At 36.0% G+C, this 24,604-nt stretch overlaps 1 protein-coding gene across 4 annotated transcripts; it reads right to left on the bottom strand.

Annotated features, from left to right (window-relative positions):
* Nucleotides 1-17,166: 17,166 nt before the first annotated feature.
* On the bottom strand, nucleotides 17,167-24,203 carry erlin1 (ER lipid raft associated 1). 4 transcript variants are annotated; one of them, XM_052572689.1, is made up of 12 exons: nucleotides 24,071-24,203; nucleotides 23,025-23,152; nucleotides 22,398-22,479; nucleotides 22,140-22,186; nucleotides 21,951-22,012; nucleotides 21,656-21,781; nucleotides 21,410-21,483; nucleotides 21,281-21,339; nucleotides 20,745-20,836; nucleotides 20,568-20,657; nucleotides 20,404-20,483; nucleotides 17,167-19,493 (listed from the first exon to the last, which is right to left on the bottom strand). In XM_052572689.1, exons 2-12 carry the CDS (start codon nucleotides 23,135-23,137, stop codon nucleotides 19,269-19,271), a joined length of 1,050 nt encoding a protein of 349 aa, XP_052428649.1. In that variant the 5' UTR covers nucleotides 23,138-23,152; nucleotides 24,071-24,203; the 3' UTR covers nucleotides 17,167-19,268. The 4 variants fall into 4 exon arrangements, with proteins under 4 accessions (XP_052428649.1, XP_052428648.1, XP_052428647.1 ...); XM_052572688.1 differs by having other exon boundaries at nucleotides 24,059-24,193; XM_052572687.1 differs by having other exon boundaries at nucleotides 23,928-24,116.
* Nucleotides 24,204-24,604: the final 401 nt, after the last annotated feature.

Raw genomic sequence — 24,604 nt, 5'->3', positions numbered from 1 at the left:
TACTCATTTATCTTTCAAGATATAGATAGGAAATATATATTTGGGTAGTTGACAAATATGCAGTAAAAAACACTTTTTTTGTAAAAAAAAAAGTATTCTGGCCTTTTAACTAATTAAAGTTGTCTGTGGAGTTTAAAAACAGGATATCCTGTCACACCGGAAGACAAAGTTCAAAGTTCATATGCTTTTAGAAATATATGGATGAAAAAAAAGATGGCCAATTACTTAAATAGATGCATATTTATTAACAATTGTATGCTTTTATTTTTAATTTATAAAAGTTGTTATTTATTGAACATCCTTTAGACAGTCACACCGCAAGACAATTTTGAGATTTAGCTGAAAAAAATTACAATAATAATAACAATAATAATAAATCTAATAACAAAGCAGTTTTTGTGTAAGACAAATACATTTTAAATGACAACATTTTTTATCTTGTGTGACAATGAAAATGCCATGTCATGTCAACAACTCATTTAAGCAAACTTTTATAACTAAAGAGTTTAATCAAGTTAAACGATCGCTTAAGAGAAATGTATAAAAAATTAGTGAGATTAATGCTTTAAGCAAAAACACCTGGTTCTGAAAATTACATTAGAGAACAGAATAATAATAATAATTATAATACATTTTATATAAGTGTTATACATTTTAAATAACAAATAATCAAATATAAGTGTAAACACGTTGAAATAGATGTAAGCAACATCAAAGTGAAGGCAAAAATCTGAGACTAGACACGAGATAGGGTTCACAAGAATGAGACTAGACAAGATTTTTACACTATTTTAAGAAATCTTCACTCATGAAAAGCATGCCTGGAAAAATAGTCTTCATGTGCATTTGAAAACTTGCAATAAATGCCATCTCAGTTCTGCTTTCTGAGTATAAACTATATTATACAGTAACAGACAATACTCAAGCCCTTTAAAATATTTTGCCACAAATATTGAACTGGCTGCCTTCTCTTTTGTATGATTTCATGAGTCTCTTCAGACCTATAGAATTGTACAGTACTTGCAGGCGATGAGTTTTTTAATGTTTGACCTCCTATCTGAACTTTTTTCACATATTGATCATTAAAATAATTCTTAGTCTTATTAGGTGCAACCATAATCAAAGTAGGCTACTCTCTCTAATATTAATAATTCACTACACACTAACAAAGGGGGACACCAGAGTTGTACTTGACTCAAATTAGGTAAAATGCATCGTCAACAAAAGGTTTTTGCTAAATGCATGACAGAAATGTTTGCACTGACTATGTTCGTAGGGTTTCTGAGGGTCCTTCAAAAAAAGTCTTCAGTTAAATTGTTTAAATTCAAGGCCATGTAAACTCTAAAATGATACAGAGAGTCTTAATTATTAAGATTATAGATTAGTATGTGGATTGAACTTCAAAAAGTTGTAGCTTATCTGACCCGAACCAGACAAATTAAAGAGTCGATCAGGACTGTGGTTGAAACATGAGCCAAATTCCTCAGGAAGACAACAGGAGGTCATGAATCAGTCCTAGTGCCACAAGTAAGAAACAAGTTAACCAACCAACCAACTCTTTCACAGAACAGTTTTCGACATTAACAGCACTAGAACCATTATTGACAATTTCAATTCTGAGAAGAGATTGTCAAATTTGGGGCAAGTAATTGAGATGCAACGCCGGACATCACATGTAAACCCATGAGAGTAATACTCAAGGTCCTTGGATTGACAACCCAAGCCCCCCACCCCCCCCACCCCTTTTAACCTCTGGTTCCACAGAAATCTTTATGTCAGAGAATGGCACAGAAACTGTTTTTCTAGATATAAATGGACCAAAATGAACTCAAAATGACTTATAAATTAATCAATCCATCACTTAACTCCATATTCATTTATATATAACCCACACATTTGACTATCATGTTATAATCACTTATTGTGTATGTCTTTTAATAACTATGGCATAGCTTAAGGACACATATTCATGTTTAGTGTGTACGTGTTTGAATCTGTTAGCTTGAAACAGTCATGACCATCAGTTATTTGTCAAATGTATCCTATTCGTGTTATAGGAATTATCTCCAAAATTAGACCCTGCAAGAGCGGGAAAATTTGGACCACATGCTTGATAAGATAACATATGATTTATGTTACCCCCGAGCAAGGAAAATATCTGATTGGTCAAGACAACATTTTGAGGTGTCGCCAACAGGCCAGTTGAAATACTCAGGACACCATAAAATTCTGCTTTTAGCTTGCGTTTAGTTTTTTGTCATCAGTCATGTCGACTTTAGTATGCTTTTAGCTTTTAGATTTGCTTCTGCTATCAGTCATGCCTGCTTTTAGTTTGCTTTTAGCTTTGTTTCTTAGCTTTAGCTTTTAGCCATGCTTTTAGTCATCACTGTTCTTTGAGCGCGGTTCCAGCGTGCTTCGGCCTGCACGCCTGCTGCTACAAACGTGCCCGTTGAGTATCTGGACCTGAAGGAAGTGTTCAGTAAGTCCCGTGCTGCTTCTCTCCCTCCGCATCGTCCCTACGACTGTGCCATAGACTTAGTGTCAGGTAAGTCTCCGCCTAAGGGCAAGTTATACTCTCTTCCTATTCCTGAGAGGGAGGCCATGGAGAAATACATTTCTGATCCTTAGCCTCTGGGTTCATCCGTCCTTCCTCTTCTCCAGCGGGGGCGGGGTTCTTTTTTGTGGGTAAGAAGGATGGTTCTCTGCGACCTTGCGTTGACTACCGAGAGCTGAAAAACATTACGATTAAGAATACTTATCCTTTACCACTCATGTCTTCAGCTTTCGAGAGGTTGCAGGGAGCATCCATATTCACAAAATTGGATTTACGTAACGCTTACCATTTGGTCCGCATCAGGAAGGGGGATGAATGGAAAACCGCCTCCAATACCCCTAGATGGCACTTTGAATAATTGGTGATGCCGTTCGGGCTCTCCAACTCGCCCTGGGTTTTCCAAGCAATCGTGAATGACGTGTTGAGAGATATGGTAGATCAGTTTATATATGTTTACCTGGATGAAATACTGATTTTTTCTTCATCTCTCCAGGAACACGTTCAACACGTCAGACGAGTGCTCCAGAGGTTATTAGAGAATGGGCTTTTTGTCAAGGCGGAGAAGTGTGTATTCCATGCACAGTCGGTCCCCTTCCTAGGGTATATCGTATCGTCTGAGGGAATACGAATGGACCCTGACAAGGTAAAGGTTATGATAGATAGGCCATCTCCAGATTCCCGTAAGGCCCTACAGCGGTTTCTGGGGTTCGCCAATTTCTATCGGCGTTTCATACGTAATTTCAGCCAACTAGCCTCACGTCTGACAGCCTTGACCTCCCCCAGTACGCCGTTCAGGTGGTCTGACGCAGCCGAGGCTGCATTCTCTAACCTCAAGAACCGCTTTGTTTCGGCTCCCATCCTTGTCGCCCCTGACCCCACACGGCAGTTCGTGGTGGAGGTCGACGCATCAGAGGTGGGGGTAGGAGCAGTGTTGTCCCAACGTGCTGCTTCAGACGATAAGGTCCACCCTTGCGCGTTTTTCTCTCATCGATTATCTCCTGCCGAATGTAATTATGACATTGGCAATAGAGAGTTGTTGGCGGTCAAATTAGCGTTGGAGGAGTGGCGCCACTGGTTAGAGGGTTCAGGGGTCCCTTTCTTGTTTGGACCGATCATAAGAATTTAGAGTACATTAGAACTGCCAAAAGACTCAATTCCAGGCAGGCTCGTTGGGCACTTTTTTTCGGCCGTTTTGAATTTACCCTATCGTACCGCCCAGGTTCCAAATATGTTAAACCCGATTCTTTGTCACGTCTTTTTGATCCCTCCTCCCGTCCCGCTACTCCCGAGTGTATTTTGCCTGAGAGATTAGTAGTCTCAGCACTCGCATGGGAGGTCGAGTCGAAGGTCAAGATGGCCTTAGAAGGGGTAATGCCTTCGTCCGGTTGCCCACCGAACCGCTTATTTGTGCCGGAAGAGTTAAGGTCCGAAGTTGTCCAGTGGGGTCATTGTTCTAATATGGCTTGTCATCCAGGGATAAGTAGAACTAATGGGTTGGTTAGACAACGATTCTGGTGGCCGCGTATGGCTCGCAATGTCCGCGATTTTGTTTTGGCTTGTTCAGTTTGCGCCAGTGGTAAGTCATCTAACAGACCTCCTGATGGGCTCCTTCAACCGCTGTCTGTCCCTTCGAGACCCTGGTCACATATCGCTCTAGATTTTGTCACCGACCTCCCGCCCTCTAATGGCATGACAGTCGTTTTGACTGTAGTGGACCGATTCTCGAAGGCGGCACATTTCATTCCCTTGCCCAAATTACCTACAGCCAATGGAGAAAGCGGTTACTGTTTTAGATCACATCTTTCGGCTTCATGGCCTCCCGGTAAACGTGGTCTCAGACAGGGGATCTCAGTTTATATCCAAATTTTGGAAAGAGTTTTGCTAATTATTAGGAGCGTCAGATAATAACTTGTCGTCGGGTTATCATCCCCAAAGCAACGGACAATCTGAGCAAACCAACCAAGATTTAGAGAGGACGTTGAGATGTCTGGTCTCCAAGAATCCTTCTTCCTGGAGTCAACAACTCTCTATGGTGGAGTACGCCCACAATTCGTTGCCAGTGTCAGCTACGGGCCTCTCTCCGTTTCAGTGTAGTGTAGGGTACCAGCCACCAGCGTTTCCCAGTCTGGAATCTGAAGTCGCGGTCCCCTCCGCTCACGCGTTTGTCCAGAGGTGCCACCGCACCTGGACCAGAGCCCGTGAGACTCTTCTCCGGGTGAGGGAGCACACTAAGGCCAAGGCCGATCGCCACCGGTCAAAGCCTCCCGTCTACGTCTGGACTTCTCACCGCCTTAATCATCCCTCTGGAGTGTTCCCGTATCATCGTCTTTGTGTGTCTTTGTACAATATCTCATCATCTCATTAAACCTTGTTAACTCGCTATTGTTTCCAGACTGTCCTTTCACCAGCCGTCACAGTTTATAAAATGTATTTAACAAGGTAACACTGGAAAACCACCATGCTATTAAAGCATGTGGTTCACTTGCAAACATGCAAGTAAGCATTTAGACAGGCTGTTATCCTTTTAAGATAATATGCCCACTCAATAAAATGAATAGCCAAATGAACACAGAGACCTTAATACTTGGTACACCATACACAAAGATGTAACAATCAGTGAATAGTGTTTGAGTGTAAATGGGTAATTCTGAGTAGAAAGTGTCACAAAACAGTATGTTACTAAAACAAACAACAACTAACAACTAAACCAAACAACTAGCAACAAAAGCAACCATAAAACGTTTAACGTTTCAAAAAAGTTTATTTACTCACATCAGACACTGGAGACATTAAAGTTGACCCTCCTCATGGAGGCCCCAACCAACCCTAAACACTGTGAGGCCAAGTGTGCCCTTTTGAAATTCAAGGGTCAAACCATCCCAAATTATAAGGAAACCCACAAAAAGGAAAATCATATACACACCCACACAAACAGCCACATAAACTCAATTGAAGATAAAGTTCAAAACAACATAAGATCAACATTACAAAAAATACATTCAAAAACTGAACAATACATTTACATATACACACATTCAAAATAAACAATAAACGATGACTCCCCTGCTCTGACTAACCAGTAGACTATGCCTACATTACCCAGAATTCAATTTGATGGTATAAAATAGGAAACAGGAAGGCCGCACTTCCTCTTAAATCCTCATCCCCAAATCATGCTGCAGTCATGAGTCCAGAGGAAAAAAAGTAAGGAAATCAGACGAACTTTGAATAAATAACTACAAAAAATAACCCTTTTTGGTGTCTCTGTCTTGACCTAACATTCATATCAATATAATTAACCAAACTAATATAAACCAAACAAAAACCCAGGGCATAGCCCACAGATTAAAGATGATTTATGACATCGTCACAATTCTAATAATATATTTTTTTACTATCACTTTTTATCAATTTAACACATCCTTCCTAAATAAAAGTATTGATTTTATTTTAAAAAAAGAAAGAAAAAAAATTACTGACCCCAAATTACTGACCAGTAGTGTATATTATTACAAAATATTTATATTTTAAAAACATAGCTTCTTTTTTTTTTTTTTTTTACTTTTTATTCATCAAAGTATCCTAAAGTATCACATGTTCTGAAAAAATATTAAGTAGCAGAACAGTTTCCAACTTTGATAATGAATCATCATATTAGAATGATTTCTAAAGGATCATGTGATAATTATCCTAAAAATTCAGCTTTGCATCACAGAAATAAATGATATTTTAAAGTATAATACATTTAAAACAATATATATCACAATATTAATTTTTTTCTGTATTTTTGATCAAATAGATGCAGGCTTGATGAGCAGAAGAAACTTCTTTCAAAAACATTAAAAATAGTAATGTTTCCAAACTTTTGGTCTGTATATTAAAATGGACTAACAAAATGGTCAGCTGTGTTTGGAAATAGGGAAAATGCACTGCATTGTCAGCACTCTCAACATTAAATAGAAGTAGATAGGTTAACTCATCATCTGATAGGTTAACTCATCATCTGATAGGTTAACCTCATCATCATGGTGTCTTAGTCGTGACATCATCTGGTTTCAGATCCAACTCCCTTTTGTTAGAAAAGGTCCTACATCTATCAGCTCCATTCACTAGATAGCCCTTATCACTTCCAACAGACTCAAAGCATTCGGCTAAAAGCCCTTTTTGTCCACAGAAAACTCAAGCAAACAGTAGATTGAGTTTATGAGACCAGAGAAATAGTTTCTGATATATCATATAATCAAAGTGCAGACCATTTCTATTAAAGTAACAGTAGTTCTGTGCTTTTTACTTTTCTTTTTCCTGTACATGCTGTTCAATTTTAACTTCTCTTTAATGGGATGTTTATAAGTTGAAGCACAGCTGGTGTTGATGATTTAGAGCTTAGAGCCAAAAAAAAAAAAAACCTCTCCCGCATAGTTATAGGTCTGGTGCCCTGTCAGTGTGTCTTTTTGACCTTATTGAGTTTAATGGGTTCAGATAGAGTCTAATTAGTTTAGCCTTCCTGGTTAAGCAGTTCTCATGAGCTTACAAATCTTACAGTATGGGGGAGTACCACTCAGCTAGAGGAAATTGATTCAGTGTATTGTGAGAGTAATTTAGCCTGGAGGTATCCTGAATCTGCTGTCTATGCCAAGTCCCACCGAAGAAACTTTTGGACAATACATTTCCCTTAGTGAAATGTAAAATGTTTAAAAGAAAAACAAAAGAAAAAAAAAACTCAATCCCTTTGTCTGTTTTCTCTGAAGCCCCTCATACCAGTCCAGCTACTGTGAAGAAGAAAGACAAAGTAAGGTGATAAACTGTGATGTGAAAAGGACTTTCTGAGGTTCATGAAGTCTTTCATGTATGCCTAAAAATACACATTAGTAATAGACTTGTTGAAAATCTTGTGTAGTGTTGCTGTGACCTCGAGGCCAAATGTTTTTTTTTTTTTTTTGTTTTTTTTTTTGACAATTTCGAAACACTGCAAACTTAAAGTTGAAGTGAAGTTAAAGTGAATTTAAATCTTTTTTCTAAATGCATGTTATTGATGTTACTGTGAAAAATATATCAATGTATGTTATTTTGTGTTATTTTGTAATAATACAGTCATTTTATAGTAAAACAAAAGTATCATCATTCACTCTCCTGGGTTTCTCTGATCATTTAGTCCACTTAAATCACCTGAAAGCTTGCATTCATCTACATCTACAACTTATGAATCATACCATGTCCCCTCATCCTATATTTTCCTATATCTTAAAGTGTGTTAGACTTGTATTTACATCACAATACAGAAGAAAAGGTCTGTTTGATTGCAACTGTAATGTACATAAGAATTAGTATAAATCTTGCAAAAGATCCTTGATATTCTTTAAAAATGTTAAATCTTATGACTTGCAAATTGCAAAAACTAATAAGTTTCAGCACTTTTGCATGCAAAATAAAACATACAGCTATGATATACGTCACTTGACAGTAAGGTTGCAGCAACAGATTTAAATGCTTTAATATTAATAATTTCATTTTAAGTTTGCATTTCAATAAAAAATATTCAGTAAGTGTTCTATTTTATGAAATAATTGATCAACTTATGTATTCAAAATGAAGGAAATGACAATGCTACAAAATGATTGCGACAGCAAACTTCTGTTTGTTCTTTCGCAATGCTGTAAACCCTTTGCTTTGCAGGCCAAGTCTATTTATCATAATATCTATCATATTTATCATATTCTATCTTTCATAAACATACAACCGTTATTAAATATCATGTACAGTAAATGTTTTACTTTGCTTCAGATTTTACACATTAAGGTATTGTAGCATCTTGTGCATCTTGAGATGTGGGGCGTGTTTGAACGAGCCGTTTTAGGGGGCGTGGATAAGTCTTAAATTTTATAAAGAATATCTCTTTGGATTTGAGACTTTAGTCTTTGCAACTCTACGGATCTTCTATATGCACCTTTAAGAGCTAACTTTAAGAGATAATTTTAACTTCTTTAAGAGCTTGTAAAACAAAGAGAAAGGAAAAACTGAAATCACATCATATAACCCCTTTAAAATCTTAGAACATAATTTTCTAGAGCCTTCCAGCAGATTCAGTTTTTAAAAAAAGAATTAACTGTTAATTGTACTTTACTAAATTGTTATTTGAGGTCCACTTATAATGTTATCAAGATTTTTACAGTGTTTTTATTGATCCTTAGATCGGTGTCAGACTGTATTGTTAGGGAACACTAAGCCCTACGTTATCAGAGGACTTGCTAACATGAAGAAAACGTCCAGAGGTCTGTAATTATATGTAATTTAACAATATTTTTAACTTAATTACTTAATTTAAACTTTAGTCGTTTTAACTGCTTTTATTCATTTTTATTGATTAAGATTGCTGCGTGGTAATTATAGTGAGCTAAGTGCTAACTCTTTTTTATTTTTATTTTTTTTAATAAAATCTTTGCCAAAAGATGCTTTTATTTCTGCTAACAGTATGCTCTATGTTTGATTAAATTAACTGAGAAATTGTCTAGCAACACTATATAACACTCTGTTTCAATTTCAGGTTCCATCTGAGAGCCAGGACTGTCAAATAGTAAGGTGAGTCCTTTTTTTTAAGTGTTCAGTGGAGGTTGAGTTATTCATAATGAAAACAGTTACACTTGTGTGGTGCAACATTGGATCCAATATAGTTGCATCATCTTCTAGTTTCAATCTTTGTAATAATCTTGCATTGAATTGTGCCATGTTCATAAATCAAATAAATTAATTAATCAAATAAAGTTTATAGTCTGGTTTCTGCATAGATCTGCATTTGTCTCTCTTGTAATCTACACTACATATGGGAATCGGTGGGCGGGGCTAAAGTGATGTAAAAACAGGTGTTGATTTCATTCTGACCTCAGAATGGAAACTTGACTCATTTGGCCAACATTATTTGACAAAACTTATACATGCTTATTTGCATAAATACTAAAATATCCTATGCAGAAACAGGAAATAAAAGTGCTTTTATGATGAAGCTTCACTTCTCCTTTCATTAAGAATAAATATATATTTTACCTCCTTTGACACATACAGTAGGAAACATGGATTGACAGTGCATGTCAGATTGTGTTGTTGACATTTTTTTTTATAAACTGTTTATCTTGTGAATTTATTCATTTTTTGCTCAAATGCCATTCACTTCCCCCTTGTGCCTATCCAATGTGTGCAGGGGTGCTAACACATCATATTCTCTGTATTTACCTGGGGGGTATAAACAGTTCATTGTTTTCACTACAAGTTGTTCTTTATCATAAAGTCATCAAAGAGGAGACCAGTAATTTGGGCCTTTTCTTCAACAATGCACATTTGGCTACAGCAGAGTTGCAGCCACTCATCCTCTCTTAGCTCTTTTGGCCAGAAGAGTTCACAAAGCCATTTTTGGAATAGTATTTGCAATCACTTTGTGTCCCTCCCGTGAGCCACATGTTTATGCTAGCATCAAGCCCAAGTGGAAACCTCAGACCAAATGTAAACATTTCTGAAGCAAAGTTATGGTGACACATTGCTGCCACACACAATTTTTTTTTACTCAATTATGTCGTAATGAAAAGCCTATTTCTTCAGTATAAATAAAGCCTGGAATTTTACCCATAAGAAGAACGTGATACAATGCGCGGTTTGATTCAGCTAAAGATATCATTTAATAATATATAATCACTAATACATAATTAATATATAATCAGACTGAGGTATCAAAGCTGCCCACACATGTAAAACAAATATTAAAGCATAAGCTCATTTGTTTACCCACGAACAAAATTAGGCCTAAAAATCTAGCTAAATTGTCATTTGCCCGTTTTTTTAAACAGAACATAATAATAATAATAATAATAATAATAATGCTAATTAATGCTAATACTGGCCTAATTATTATAATTATTTTTATTAGGTTATTATTATTGCACTATTAGAAAATATCTTTATTTATTTTTGTTCGTATTTCGATTTGTTGTTAAACCAAATTTTTTTCATTCAAAGAAATAATAAACCCAAGATTTGATTATTCAAAAATAACAGTATTGATCTGATAGCCTGAGTCATGGGTCTGAGCGCAGTTATTGGATAGCACTATATTGTAGACAGATTGGAGATTGTGTGTGTGCACATGGATGGGTTAAATGCAGAGCATTTGGGTTATCATACTTGGGAAATATCATGACTTTCACTTTCAATAAAGTTCTGAGAGCTTACTGATGACTCAAGCTGAGCTCTCCGAAAGAAGAACCCAGCAGAACTTAGGGGTTGGAAAGCAGCATTAAACTCTCTGAGTCACACTGAATTAAAGTCAAAAGCATGCCTGAGCCCTTCAGCATGCAGACAACATGAAGCACACTGTGAGAACGTCTGGAACGGGAGTTGTTCTCACAAAGATAGAATGAGTGGTACTCCCTCTGGTCTAAAACAATGTCTCAGTTCTAAGACCATCAGTTTTAAAGAGTCTAATCCAATAGAGCAATGTAAACTAAAGTACTGCAGATACACCTCCTCGGTTCATTTAATAACAATTCACTACCATTTTAGGGTCTGTTTCAAGTGTGCAAGAAATCTGGTCTTCAGATGTTTTATTTGTCATCATGTTTTATGCACAACCCCGTTCAAAATCATGTTTAGGTTGTTTTAAAGTTTTATGTTTTGCAGTTGTTTATAATTCTGAATATTCTGGGTACACATTGATCTCAATCGATTGATTATTGAATATTGATTACCACAAAATTTAATTTTTACTTTTACCTTCTTTAAATAAAAAAGTAAACAAGAATATAAGTTGTGACGAGGCACTTACAGTGAAAGAGAACAGACGATTTGTTTGGACTCTATGAGTTAAAAAGCAGTAATGTGAAGCTTGTAATTATATAAAAGCACATTAATTATCTTAAAACTCAAATATTATTTGAGATCCAATGTTGTTCAAAACAACATTTTTGCCAGTGTTTACCATGGACTTTGTGTTGTCAAAAAAGGTGTATAACTGGAAAAATGACTTTAGTATGTAAGCAATTTTATGACACCTAAATAATTAGCATTTCTATTTCATTGTTATATAGCCATACTATTGAAACAGTAAAGTAATGCATTACAATATTGCATAACTCCCTAAAAAGGTATCTAATTATGTTGCTTAGTTACGTTTTATGGAAAGTATTGTATTATTTGACTTTTGTATTACTTTTTAAATCTGGACTGGTCTTTATTGTTTGTTTTTAATATAAAAAGTTCTGTTTTTGGCAGTTGTATAAGCCCTTTCACACTAAAAGTGAAACGAATAAGCCTTCAGGCTGAAGGAAATGTAAATTCACATCTGTACAGTAGAGTGCACAGCTCAAACAAACCTTGTGGTTTTGTATTATTTTACATTCAGTTATTGTAGATTTGCGTCATATCCTGAGTTTGCATTTCACTTTTTTTTTCATTTTGAGGAATATTGAAAATGTTTTTGTGCAGGTGAGATGAGAAAATGCATGTTCAGGCCCTGTCCACACGAACGCAGGTATTTTCAAAACCGCCACTTTTTCTATGCAGTTTGGCCGTTTGTCCACAGGCAAACGCAGCACCAGGTCACTGAAACAGAACATTTTTGAAAACTCCTCCCAGGGTAAATAGCCAACATGGCTTTACGTTGGAGATTAAATCGCCCTTGACAGTGCTTCATAGCATGCTTTTGCATTTTCATGTGGATGGAGATTTTTTTTTTAAAGGAAGGAAAAGCTCAGTTTATAAAAATACATGTGTACGTGTGGACATGGCCTTAGTTTAGATTTACAGTAACCATCATGTTTACACAGCACACACAACACCTCTGCACTTACTCGCAATTTCTCTCAACATGGTTGCAAAGGAGTCAATTAATAGGAAAACAAAAAACTGGTGTTACTTATTTAAAGTATTATTTAAAAGTAACTCCTCTATGTTCTTGTAGATTAACAAGTAAGTAAGTAATGCATTAAAAAAGTAATCTGATTACGGAACTCATGTTACTTGTAAAGCGTTACCCCCAACACTGGTAAGTCCCCCAACGAGGCCTGGATCTTTTTTTTAAAGAAATTGAGAGAAAAAATAAATAAATAAATAATAATAATAATAATAATAATAATAATATATATATATATATATATATATATATATATATATATATATATATATATATATATATATATATATAATATGCAGAATCAGCTGCATTTATGGCAGAATTTTGATAACCATAAAAAATATATATATATTAAAATAAATATATATATATATATATATATATATATATATGTAAACCTCAACCTGAAAGTCTTCACCATTGTGCTGTTTGGGTTTGCATTGCAGAGACATTCAACCTACGGGTTCATTATGGCAATTTATCAACATTTGGAAGGTTGAGATCATCAGGTCAAGTAAAGAAGTGTAAAATGTCATGACAATAGTGTTGTTCTGTTTTGCACACAGTAAAAACAAACAAAACTCAAGGCATGACACCGCGTAGTAAATTCATAAAAATGTGATGGTACAGTTCCAGTGAAGAAAAAAAATATTTGTTTGAAAGAGTTCAGCTGTATGGGATAGCCTTGATTACTATCCCAGTACATCTGTTTCTGTTCAGACCAAGACATGGCTGTCTGAAGTCTTTCTTTCTTTTATGTTGTTTAAATGACTCTTGGAAGATTAATGAGGGAGGAGTTTGTAATGCAATCAAAGCCACATGGTAATCAAACTGAATGAAAAACATTTAAGAAAACGGTCTTTTTATTACAGGTAACTGGCACGTTTATTGTGTTTTTCAACATATTACAGTCGCTTCTTTTTTTCATGAGCTCACTGAAGATGAGATAGATCCATAAACGTAATTTTGGGATTGACTTACATAGATGTTTCCTTTGCATCCTTGCTGTACATAACTGCAGATGTTTAAGTAACACAATCTGTGTTCTCTGTTGAACTTTTCGCCTGTGTAATCTGTAAACAAGTTGTCTGCTGTCATCAGAAACATGTTCCATCAGTGAACATCTATTAGTCTAAATGAGATGCATCCTGACTGATACAATAAAGCCAAATACTTTACGGGTTACTATTCTAGACATGACAGTTGCAGGATGGAAGATGGCCTAATTTAAGTTTCATTAATGTGCTGGTGTTGAAATGAACTAGTCCAGGAGGAAACTGATGACAAGCATGGGAACAATCTTGGAGTGAAAAACAGAGCGAGTGATAAACTCAGAATTCAGACAGGTGTTATCAGGGAGAGATGTTAACCCTGTGACACACCCAGGGGTAAAACAAACCTCAAAGCATTGCTTTCAGATCTCACCCCTAAAAAACAGACCTGCACTGAGTCAGAATGAGTAAAGAGTTGTGCAAGCAGTAAGATAGCTGTTCCTTCCCTTTGCAAGATAAGAGAAGTGCACACATATGCACATTGACACTTGCCAAATACCAAACTGTTTTTGGCAAGAAATGGCAAAGCTGAATTTGCAGCAGTCATTGTTCCAGTCTTCAGTCTCATATGATCCTTCAGAAATCTCTCTAATATTAAATATATTTTCTGAATCACTGACTCATACAACCTCTGTAAAAAAAAATTGCTATGGGCTTGTATTGCTTTTCTAATGGTTTTAGCCAAATAATTGATTTTGCTGAGGTTGAGCTTTCCATAAATAAAAGTCTTTAAGAAATGTTATTATTCTAATATGTTGATATGGCACTAAATAAACATTTATTATTATTATCAGTGTAAGAAGCAGTTGTGCTGCTTAATATTTATTAATATATATATTTTTTTTAGGATTTTTTGATGGATAGAAACTTATTTATGTCTTTACTGTGATCTTAATTCAATTTAATGCATCTTTGCAAAAGAAAACTATTAATTCCTTAAAAAAAGAGAACTGACCCCAAACTTTTGAATTGTACTATGTGTTTTTATATATTACAAAATAAATATTCATAAAAAGTCAGATTTATTTCAATTCACATGCTCTCTACAGTCTGCTATGTCTATTCTGTTAAACCCACAACGTCATGTGTCTCAAAGTCAGATTTGAGCTTGTAGAAATCCCCTTAGACTGGCCTGCATTATTGTGTTAATCAGAGCTGGTTGAGAGAAGCCAGGCTTATCATCTATCATGTCCTTACAGAAGCTGCCCCATGACTCCCTGGTAAATTCCGGCAGCACGGCGCTTCAGGGGACGAAGCAGGGCGATGAGCCAGACTGAACACAGAAAACAATTGTTCAGGCTGCTGCTAGTAATTCATAAATCTCATCATAGTTGTCATGGGAACATTTCAGTCTCATATGCCAGAGTCCCTCCAAACAGTTACAAAACCTGGGCACTGCCCTTCCTGCAATGGTTGTAACCAGGTCACACATTTGCCAACAGCTCCACAAAAACAGAAAAAAAACTAATTTTCTACTGGTATGTGTCCTGCTAGACTGATGGCCTAGTTTTTCTAGTACAAATAAATAAAAGGGCTTAGTGGATATTTCATCTAATAATGCACGTGGCTTATTTTCATTCCATTTCAGTGAACTATGGAAAGAAAAGTTGGCCAGGATCCTTGTGCTGAGTAAGACTGTGTAATTGATGCATCCTGTATAAGTCATTTGGGAGTCATTAAAATCTTGCTGTCCGGTGAACTTTGTTTAATATGACTTATAGAGTCAGTTCTGTTCAGTTAATAAAAATGTTCATTTCATGAGTAAACAATGTTTAAATCAAATAAGACTTAAAGGGGTCATCGGATGAACATTTTTCACAAGTTGATATGATTCTTTAGGGTCTTAATGAAAAGTCTGTAACATAGTTTGGTTAAAATGTCTCAGTGGTATAGTAAAACAACACCCTTTTTTACCATATCAAAAACAGCTCTTTTCGAAGTAAGCCATTTTGTAGCATTTTCCTTTAAATGCAAATGAGCTCTGATGACCCCGCCCCACTCTTCAGAGCCATTCTGTGACGGACTGTTTACTTTAGCCACTTTCATCTTGAAACTTGCTAATTGACACATTATTAGGAAAGGCAATTTGCAAAGATTCATTTAAAACCTTATACTCCTCCTATGGGTGAAGCTGGATCACAAATTATTCACGTGAACATAGAGGCATTTATGTTGTTCAGAGCCGAGGCACATTCCCTTCAAAAACAAACGTAATCCACTGCGTCTTCAGCGGCTCAGATGTCGTAAATGACAACTACCAATCAGGGCGGGGCTCAGGTAAGACACTAGTCCAGTCTGATCTGAAACACCACTGTCAATCAAACTATCGTGGGAGGGGCCTGTCTATGTGACGTCTGAGATCGGCTCTGATTTGAGAAAGGGAAAATTATTTAACGAGATAAAAATCCAGTTTTTTTTTGTTTTTTTTTATCAGTGGTTGTGTACACACTCTGCCAACACACATTTCAGTGCAAACAACTTATCAAAGTGCAAGTAGCATCAGATAACCCCTTTAATGGAATCTGCAATCATGTTGGCCTTACAAATCTACCACAATCCAAAGTATTGTTGGTCTCTTTCATTTCCCACACTTATTTTTGGCGGTGCCCCTTTCTATATATCATTGACGTGTAGTGGAGAAAGCGATTTTGTGGTACATCCTGGACACACAAGCACATTTTAACCTAAAATATACAGACTCGAAGAAAAAGCATGCATTTTATCCAATCTATAAGTCTTAATGCTAAATTCACTGTCAGGAACAGGAAATGTGCTCTTGTGTTTGGGGACTGACTCAGTCTGGTGACCAGATCTGAATGGTTGATATTTACTCAGGAGTTTCTGGGGGAGCTCAAGCTTCTGTTCTCTCTTTAAGGTCAGATAGAGACTTTTTCCACTTCCTGGAGTGACTGTTTCCTTCATTTGTCCTTCTTTCACTCATATACTGTTAGTAAGTCTGAGTCCTGCATCAAAAAGGTGAAGCAGGCTAATTTGTTACTTGGCAATGAGAGTTTTTGACATTTCCTGACTTGGACAAAAACCATTGACTGAGACACTCTGAGTTTATTTCCAAAGCAAATAGGATTGTATGGGTCATAACTGCTTGTTGGTATTGTTCATCAAGCAGTTGAGTTATTTTTGGAGAATACCTGGCTATCAGATTATTCCCAAAACAGTCAATGTAAGATTGAGTCCAAGAGTAACAAATACTCTTGTTTTTAATGTCAACATGGAGCTTTTTTTCTCTGTGTCATAAGGTTGGAGATTTAAACACATTCCATACTCTAGAAATCAAATACATCTTAAATTTTAGCATGTTGTAATCACATATTATTCTTATTTAAAAAATAAGTGAAAGTCCCATAAACATACATTTCAGGAGTCACATCTGAAGATCTGAATATTAGAATAAGTTGCGCCTTGAATACCCTTGAATAAGCTTTGCATGCACTTATGCTTTAGATTTTAAAATATTGTTCAAGATCTAGTTCCTATTCCTTATTTCTGGGAAATATATCCAAATCATATTAAACTAAGCACACTTAAGTCATGACACAATCTATGTCACTAACTTTTGTGAGTTACTTAATAGGAAATGATATACACTTCCTTTATGTGCAAGGCAAGAACAGTCTGATCACACTACTGCAACACCAAGGAAACAGTCATTTTCATGGTATCAAAATAGGTTTTATTTCACAGAACTGAACATTGTCAAAATGTTATAAATTTTGCATATAAATGTTTTAAAATTAGGAGCTTAAATTATGCTGACATATAAAAGTGTCATTCACAGAGTGGATTTATTCCAGGGCAGTCAAGTTCTGTCCTCTCTCATTTAATCAGCCATAAGAATCACAGGGATCATATGAACAGAGAAAAATCTTTGAGAATTGCTTCAAAGCTTTTGAGACAATTAAACTTACACCCTGAAGGAAAACAATAAATGTCAATTTTAAGCAAGAATGGGAGAAGCCAGACTAACTGCATTAAATTAATGCTTGTTTCTTTAATGGAAAAGTTTGTAGAGGATGTAAGAATATGTGCTGCATGACAGATTTACAATGACCTTATATCTGACCTTACAACTTTTATATGTTTGCAAAAAAAAAAAAAAAAAAAATCCAGGTCATGCAAGTCTCTTTTCCTGAGAGATAGTACTAGTAGACACTATTCAAAGCCTTGTTTGGATGGTTTGATTTAATGCATTGTTATTATTATTGATTTAGTTGATTTTGAATCAAGTAGGTCTTTGTTGCCTAGTTTGATCCATGAAGAGCACTGGCTTCCCCTAGTGGTGACATTCTGATGAAGTTTTTGAGGCTTCAGAAAATCATCATCTGGCTCCCAGCATGCAATAACATGATGTAAGAACATCTGATCATTAATTCATTCACCCATCAACGCTTAAAAATAAAAAACAATAGTGCCTAGTAATACAGCAGCCCTTGTTGTTACTGAATTCCCTTTGAAATAAACTTCTTCCAGTAATGACAAAACAAGCAAGTTAAACTAAAGTCATAAAGGCATTTTCAGTCATAAAGGAACTGACTCAACTATATAGAATCCATTAGCTGTCCATCTCTCGCTTTTCAAAGGCTGGAGCCCCGGATCAAAACTTTAACATTTTATGAGACTTTATGGAATCAACATACCCATGTTCAGTGTGACACCTTCTAAGAACCATCTATTCAAAAACAGGCACAGGGCACTAACACACTACACAACACTATACCAAACCCACTATTTCTGACATTATATTAAATTAAATTCACACCAAAGGATTTAGGTGTCAAAATTTTCAATCAAAGATCAACAAGCAGGGATGATTTTAAAACAAACGCATTCTTACATACACATGCAAAAGCCACTGATCACTGCAGTTGTGGCTGGACTAAATTAAGATTTTAGTGATGGAAATGAGGATTTTTCTACAGGGATGGTTTACCTAAAAATGTAAATCCTGTCATCAGATACTTACCATCATATTGTTCCAAACCTGCAGCACTCTCTTTCTTCAGTAGAACAAAGTTTTTGTGCATATATTGAAAGTTCAATTACAAGTACAACACTGAATCCCATTGACTTATTGTATGGACACAAAAATATATATAAATCTTTTTTTATATATTCCACAGAGGAAAGATAGCCATAGAGGTTTGGAATGACATGAGGGTGAATAAATAATAACACAATTTAAACTTTAGGGTGAAGTACCCCTTCAACAACATATGAAGGAAAGGTAGATGACAAATTTTGGCTACACAATGAGTTTTATCGGATTGTAGCTCAATTGGCCATTGCCTTAGATCTCAATTAGTGTGATGCCTTATAATTCCAGTTATGTAAAAGACAACACAAACATAAACCTTGAAATGTTCACATACTTCACATAAATTCATTGAAAAATAATTAGCATGGATTTGTGACATGCAAAAGTTGAGAGCAAAAAAAGGGGAAAAAGCACAATGATGTGAGTCAGGGAGGGGATTTGGATCGCATTAATTCGACCTGGCAATATTCAGTGGTACAGTGTCTGGACATTCCTTTTTAGTCCACAAGTGACTGCTGAAAAACCACAGGCTCTGTGTGTCAGTCACAGCACAGTTAGCCAAGCACCCAACCCCACTGCAGAAGCAGAGTGAAAAGTATCCATGTCAGCATGCCTTACAAGCACCCACAGAAAGAGAGAGAAAGAGAAAAATAGAGAGAGAGAGAGAGAGAGAGAGGAACAGCAGAGGAAGAGAGGGGTGGACAGCTCTCAGGCCCCTCAGTGGCCTTCTGTGGCTTTGGGCTTGGATGCTTTCTTAAGACTCTCTTTCATACTCAAGACCTCCAGCTGCTCTACAGAGTCTGCCGCACCCTGGCCCACGCTCGGGTGGGAGGCACTGTTGTCTAAAAACATGTTTGGGATGTCTTGACCGAAGTAGATCTTGCTGTTGGCAGCTATGGCCTGATATTTCATCAGTTCCAGATACTCTGGTGTCAGCTTCAGCTGTGGAGGAGGGAGACAGTGGTATGATCAATGCCATGAGCACATCCTGTGTGGAATCATCTCTGCTGAAGGAATGTGTCAGTGTGCCTCCATGTGTCCAGAGTGGACACTAGTCACACTATGACAACAGCTAGAGCCTCCTACAGGCACTACTTAATATACTTGAGGTTAAAGGATATTTAAGCTTTGGACAAGCTGAAAAATTATTTCACAAAAAATCTACTCTATTATGTGTTTTTGTACAGAATAGATGGTACAGATATGTACTAAAAGTTAACAAACCTACTGTTGAAGGTATAGTTTACCTTCAGTTGCTGTTACATTTCACTTAAAATGTAATTTCCCTCAGACCATCCGAGATGTAGGTAAGGTTTTCAATTAAACAGATTAGGGGAAATGTACCATTATTTTAACTAGAAGCAACAGTTTGAAGTTAAAAAACATCTTAATGATGAATTAGTTTATCACTAACACACAGCTTTTTACTTCACAAGACATTAATTGATGGATTGGAGTGGTGTTGATTATTTGTGGATTTTTGTGATATCTGTATCAGCGATTTGAACTCACATTGTGATGGCACCCATTGTAATGCAATTCAAAACTTTCAAAATCTGTTCTGATGAAGAAACATACTCATCTAATTTTTAGATGGTCTGAGGCTGAGTACATTTTCAGTCAAATTTCATTTCTGGGTGAATTATTCCTTAAAACCTGTAGGTAATTATTATTTTTTTTAAATGCAACAAATAACATTTTTACATTTCTTTAAAAAATAAAAAAATTACTCTTTCAAGGATTTCTCTAAAAGGTTACGTCAATAAAGTATTGAATGTTGAGCACTGAGTCTCACACAAATATTTAATATTTTCTTAAAATCAAATTTCAATCAAAAAAAGTTTTTTGTTACCCTGTTGGCTTCTGCAAACTTTTCAGCAGTGTAATATTCTGCATCTGCTCTTGCCTTCTCTCTTGCCAGGAATGCAGCATCTGTTACAATCAAATAAATGTCTCTGATGAGCAACACACTCTGCAAGGCATGTGCAATGAAAATTCTCAGTAGATAAACCAGACCTTCAATTTCAGAGATCCTTTTCTCGGTTTCCTTCTCCATTACTTTTTGTTGGAAGTGAATCTCTGCCACCTGAGCCATTTTCTGAGCCTCTGCAATGAGAGCAACACACAAAATGAACAGGGACAAACCATAACTCCATACATGATCAGCATTATATCTGGAAGTGGAAGACACACCTATGATGGCCTTCTTTCTCTCAGTTTCAGCCTCCTTCTCCACCACTTTCTGTGTCTGAACGGTGATGAGCAGCCTGGTCTTCTCCGCTTCCCTGCAGATGATGAAAGTGAGGGAAATTTTGATTAAAACCATAGACATAGGCATCCCAGGACAATTTATGTTAGAAAAGATTACTTCTAATAAATACTGTTCTTCTGAACTTTCTATTTTTCAGCAAAATCCATGTTCTTGAGCACCAAATCAGCATATTAGTATGATATCTGAAGGATCATGTGACACTGAAGACTGGAGAAATGGCTGCTGATAATTCAGCTTTTCCATCACAGGTATAAATTACATTTTAAAATGTTTTTAAATAGAAAACAATTATTTTAAATTGTAATAATATTTCACAGTAATACTGTCTCTACTGTGTGTTTGAAATAAATGTGGTTTTGGTGAAAGTAAAAGATTAAAACTGTTCAAGCCTTTGAAAACATTTTAATCTATCAAAAATCTATACAATCAAATTTATTCCGAAAATATATTCACTCACATCAGCTCATAGTTTCTTCTGATGGCCTCAGGAATTTTAGGTTTGGTGACTCGCACAGCCTGCAAAATATTATGGAATCATCTAATTCTGCTCAAGTCAAAGCTGAAACCATAGAGATAAAAACCATACCTGAATCGTGAGACCAGGAGCCATAGCATTCAAGTCCTTCTGCAGTGCAGTCTTTAAGTTCTCATCAATTATGTCTGTCAAACAAAAACGACACAAATGCAAGATCATGACAAATATTCTTGCAGTGAAAAAAGCACCAAAGACAAAACAAATGACACAGCAGAAACTGCAGCACTCTATATATAAACAACTGAAAGTTCACAGTATACTTGGCTGAATAAACTGTTTGACATCTCAGTGACTTACCGAACAGTTCTATGTAGACTTCCTGTAGTGTGTGCACACTGCAGAACTGGTTTAACTCATGGTGAATTTTGTTAAAGATTAGCGTCTTGTCATAATCTGCGGTGTAGTTCTTCACTATGTCCACCACTGTGGAGGAAGAGAACAAGAGCATGAGCTTGTTTTGTCATAGAGCCTAACATCTCATTTTCCTCCCACTGAAGACATACAGGTCATAAATGTTTGGCGAAGGCTTGAGGGTGAGTAAATGAGGACAAAACCTTTACTTTTGGGTGGACTATCCCTTTAAGGCTCTTACCTGCTGACGGAACCAGCATATTGACCACCTCAATTCTGTCAAAATAGATCATGACACCTCCACTGTAGAAGAAAAAGATTATTATTTTCATTCAGGAGCCTCAGAAAATATCCAGTACAATTTAATCCTGACCAATTTTAAGCAGTTTTCAGGACATTTTGATAGAATAACAACAACACGAAGGAGTACCTGGTTCCACAAGGCACATTTTTTATTTCATCTGTTTGCAGGGTTGTCTATAAACATGATGCAAACGTGAGAAGAAAAAAAATCAGCATATTTAACAATATTCTACCTTGGTTTCCTTTCTAACTTTATAATAAAGACTTTTGCTAAATGCATAGATGTAAGAATCCACTGATTCATTATAAATGATATGCAATGTGTACAACTGTAATAAAACAATTTATTATTATACGGCCAACTATAAATACATCACATTTGTACCTGCACTGATCTATATGAAGTGATGAAAGGCAGCATTATATGGTAACCCGGGCCATTAGGATTTGTCAACAAAGCTCCTCCTCTGAAAAAATTGGGGAAAAAAACATGAACCAAAATTAGGAAGCAAATTAAATATATGAAAGATAAATATGCCATCAATTTCATTTGTGTAGAAATATTACAACACCTATTGCTATAAAGAAGCTGTGTAGTTACCAGTTGATCCAAAAAAAGAATAATTCTGTTATCATTTACTCAACCTCATGTCATTTCAAACCTGTATGATTTTCATTGTTCTATGGAACACAAAGGACAATATTTTAAAGAATGTTGATAATCAGATAGTTTTGGTGACCGCTGACATCCATAAGATGGACAAAAAGTTTATATTTAATCTTTTTATTAAAATATTACTTGAAGTTATATTTACTTAAGAAGTCACAGAGGCTTGGGCAAACAACACTTTTCTTTTTTGGATCAACAATGCCTTTAAAAGCTGTAAACATACAATGTTAACTGATCTAGCCTTTCCACCAAATTTCAACTATATTACGGCCGTTTTATTAATTATTAACATAAGCAGCATAAAATCTGTGTATAATTTCAATGCAACTTCCTTCCACTCACCTGTAATACACAGCTAAATGCCCTTCCTCAATCTTGTGAATGGAGGAATGAAGCAGAATGGCCATCACACCAGCCATTGCTGCGATTACTGCCCCGACGTGTGCCATTGTCATCTAGCCTGCACTCACCTGCGGAGAGACAAGTTTGCAAAAGAGGAAGCTGAGCTGATCCTTAGAAGAAGAAAAAAGTCAAACTCAGTTTGTGTGACAAAGATCAGCTTATAACACAAGCATGGGCCCTGATTGCAAACATGTAAGCAGATCAGCCTGTGCTGTATAACCTCTCTCAACTGCTCCCACACACGCATAAACAATCTCTGGAGAGCTGCACAGCAAACTGAGATAACAGGTTTTCAAAGTCCATCAGACCCACACACGGAAGTCATGTTGCCAAATGCAAATGTAGAATACAAATATATACAAATACATTCGTATGGCAACATCGTACATGTGAGAGCTGCATGAGCCTCTAGCTATTTTAGGAAAACGAGTGTTAATCATAAGGCTGTCAGTGACCAGAAATTGCAGTCTGGCTCTGTTTCAAAACCTAAGGCGCTGCCTAGAAAGACAGCAGCAGCACAAGAACAGCTTTTTGTTCGAATGCGCAGATGGTGCTTTCTAGTTAGGGAACTCTGACTTTTTAAAACACAGCCTCTCCATTATCTGTCCTCGCTAGCTATGAAGTTCTGCCTCGCACGTACTAATGTACGTTACGATACACGGCACGAACTGATATGAATGAGAGTAATCTGTCGGTAACGTTACACACGCTAAAACAACCGTCGCAGTCATTCACGTGATCTGGACACTTGCAGCCTCAATCACAGCACTCGCAAGACTAAACTTAAGCTAACCAACGCCCGCGGCTGGCTAACTAAGCTAATTATTTGAAATGCAAGCAAACCTTGTGGCAAAACGACCTTCTTTCAAGTTAAACGACATATACGAGGGGATAATACTAGCCGCAGGAGGCATTTACCGATCATTCAATTAGTTAATGGACAATGCTGTCCTTACGCTTTTGCAAGACATTACTTTATTACTCACGACGCCGTGCCCAACATTGTAGGTTTGAAGCCTCCCACTGAAACGCTTTGTGAATCCGATACTGATTTCCCTTTCAAAATCAACCTCAAACACACTTTCAAAATAAAAGTCACCAGTAGGCTACAACTTTGCTGCTAGGTCGTTAAATTAAACAACCTAACTACTTTCAAATTAATGATAATAATAATAATTTTTATTAATATTATTTTATTCGTCGCTTTGGTAAATATATTTATAAAAAAATGTTCTCATCAAATCGTTGAAACTACCTAATAACGTTAATAAAACATAAAATTGTAAAAATAATAATAATAATAATGTGTGTGTGTAATATCAAAGAGTGTAGAAGCAATTTTATTTTGTAATATGTATGTACGATGTGTTATATGTACCATACATATTTATAATGTGTACGATATGTTATATTGTTATATTATATGATTTGTATTATATATGTTTATAATATTATATTATGTTTCTTTTGTATAGCATGATCTAAAAAAAATCCAAATGAATGTAATTGATACAATAATG

Source organism: Carassius gibelio, chromosome B13, assembly GCF_023724105.1.
Source record: "Carassius gibelio isolate Cgi1373 ecotype wild population from Czech Republic chromosome B13, carGib1.2-hapl.c, whole genome shotgun sequence".
Classification (NCBI taxonomy): Eukaryota; Metazoa; Chordata; class Actinopteri; order Cypriniformes; family Cyprinidae; genus Carassius; species Carassius gibelio.
This window is presented reverse-complemented; position numbering and strand designations above follow the sequence as displayed.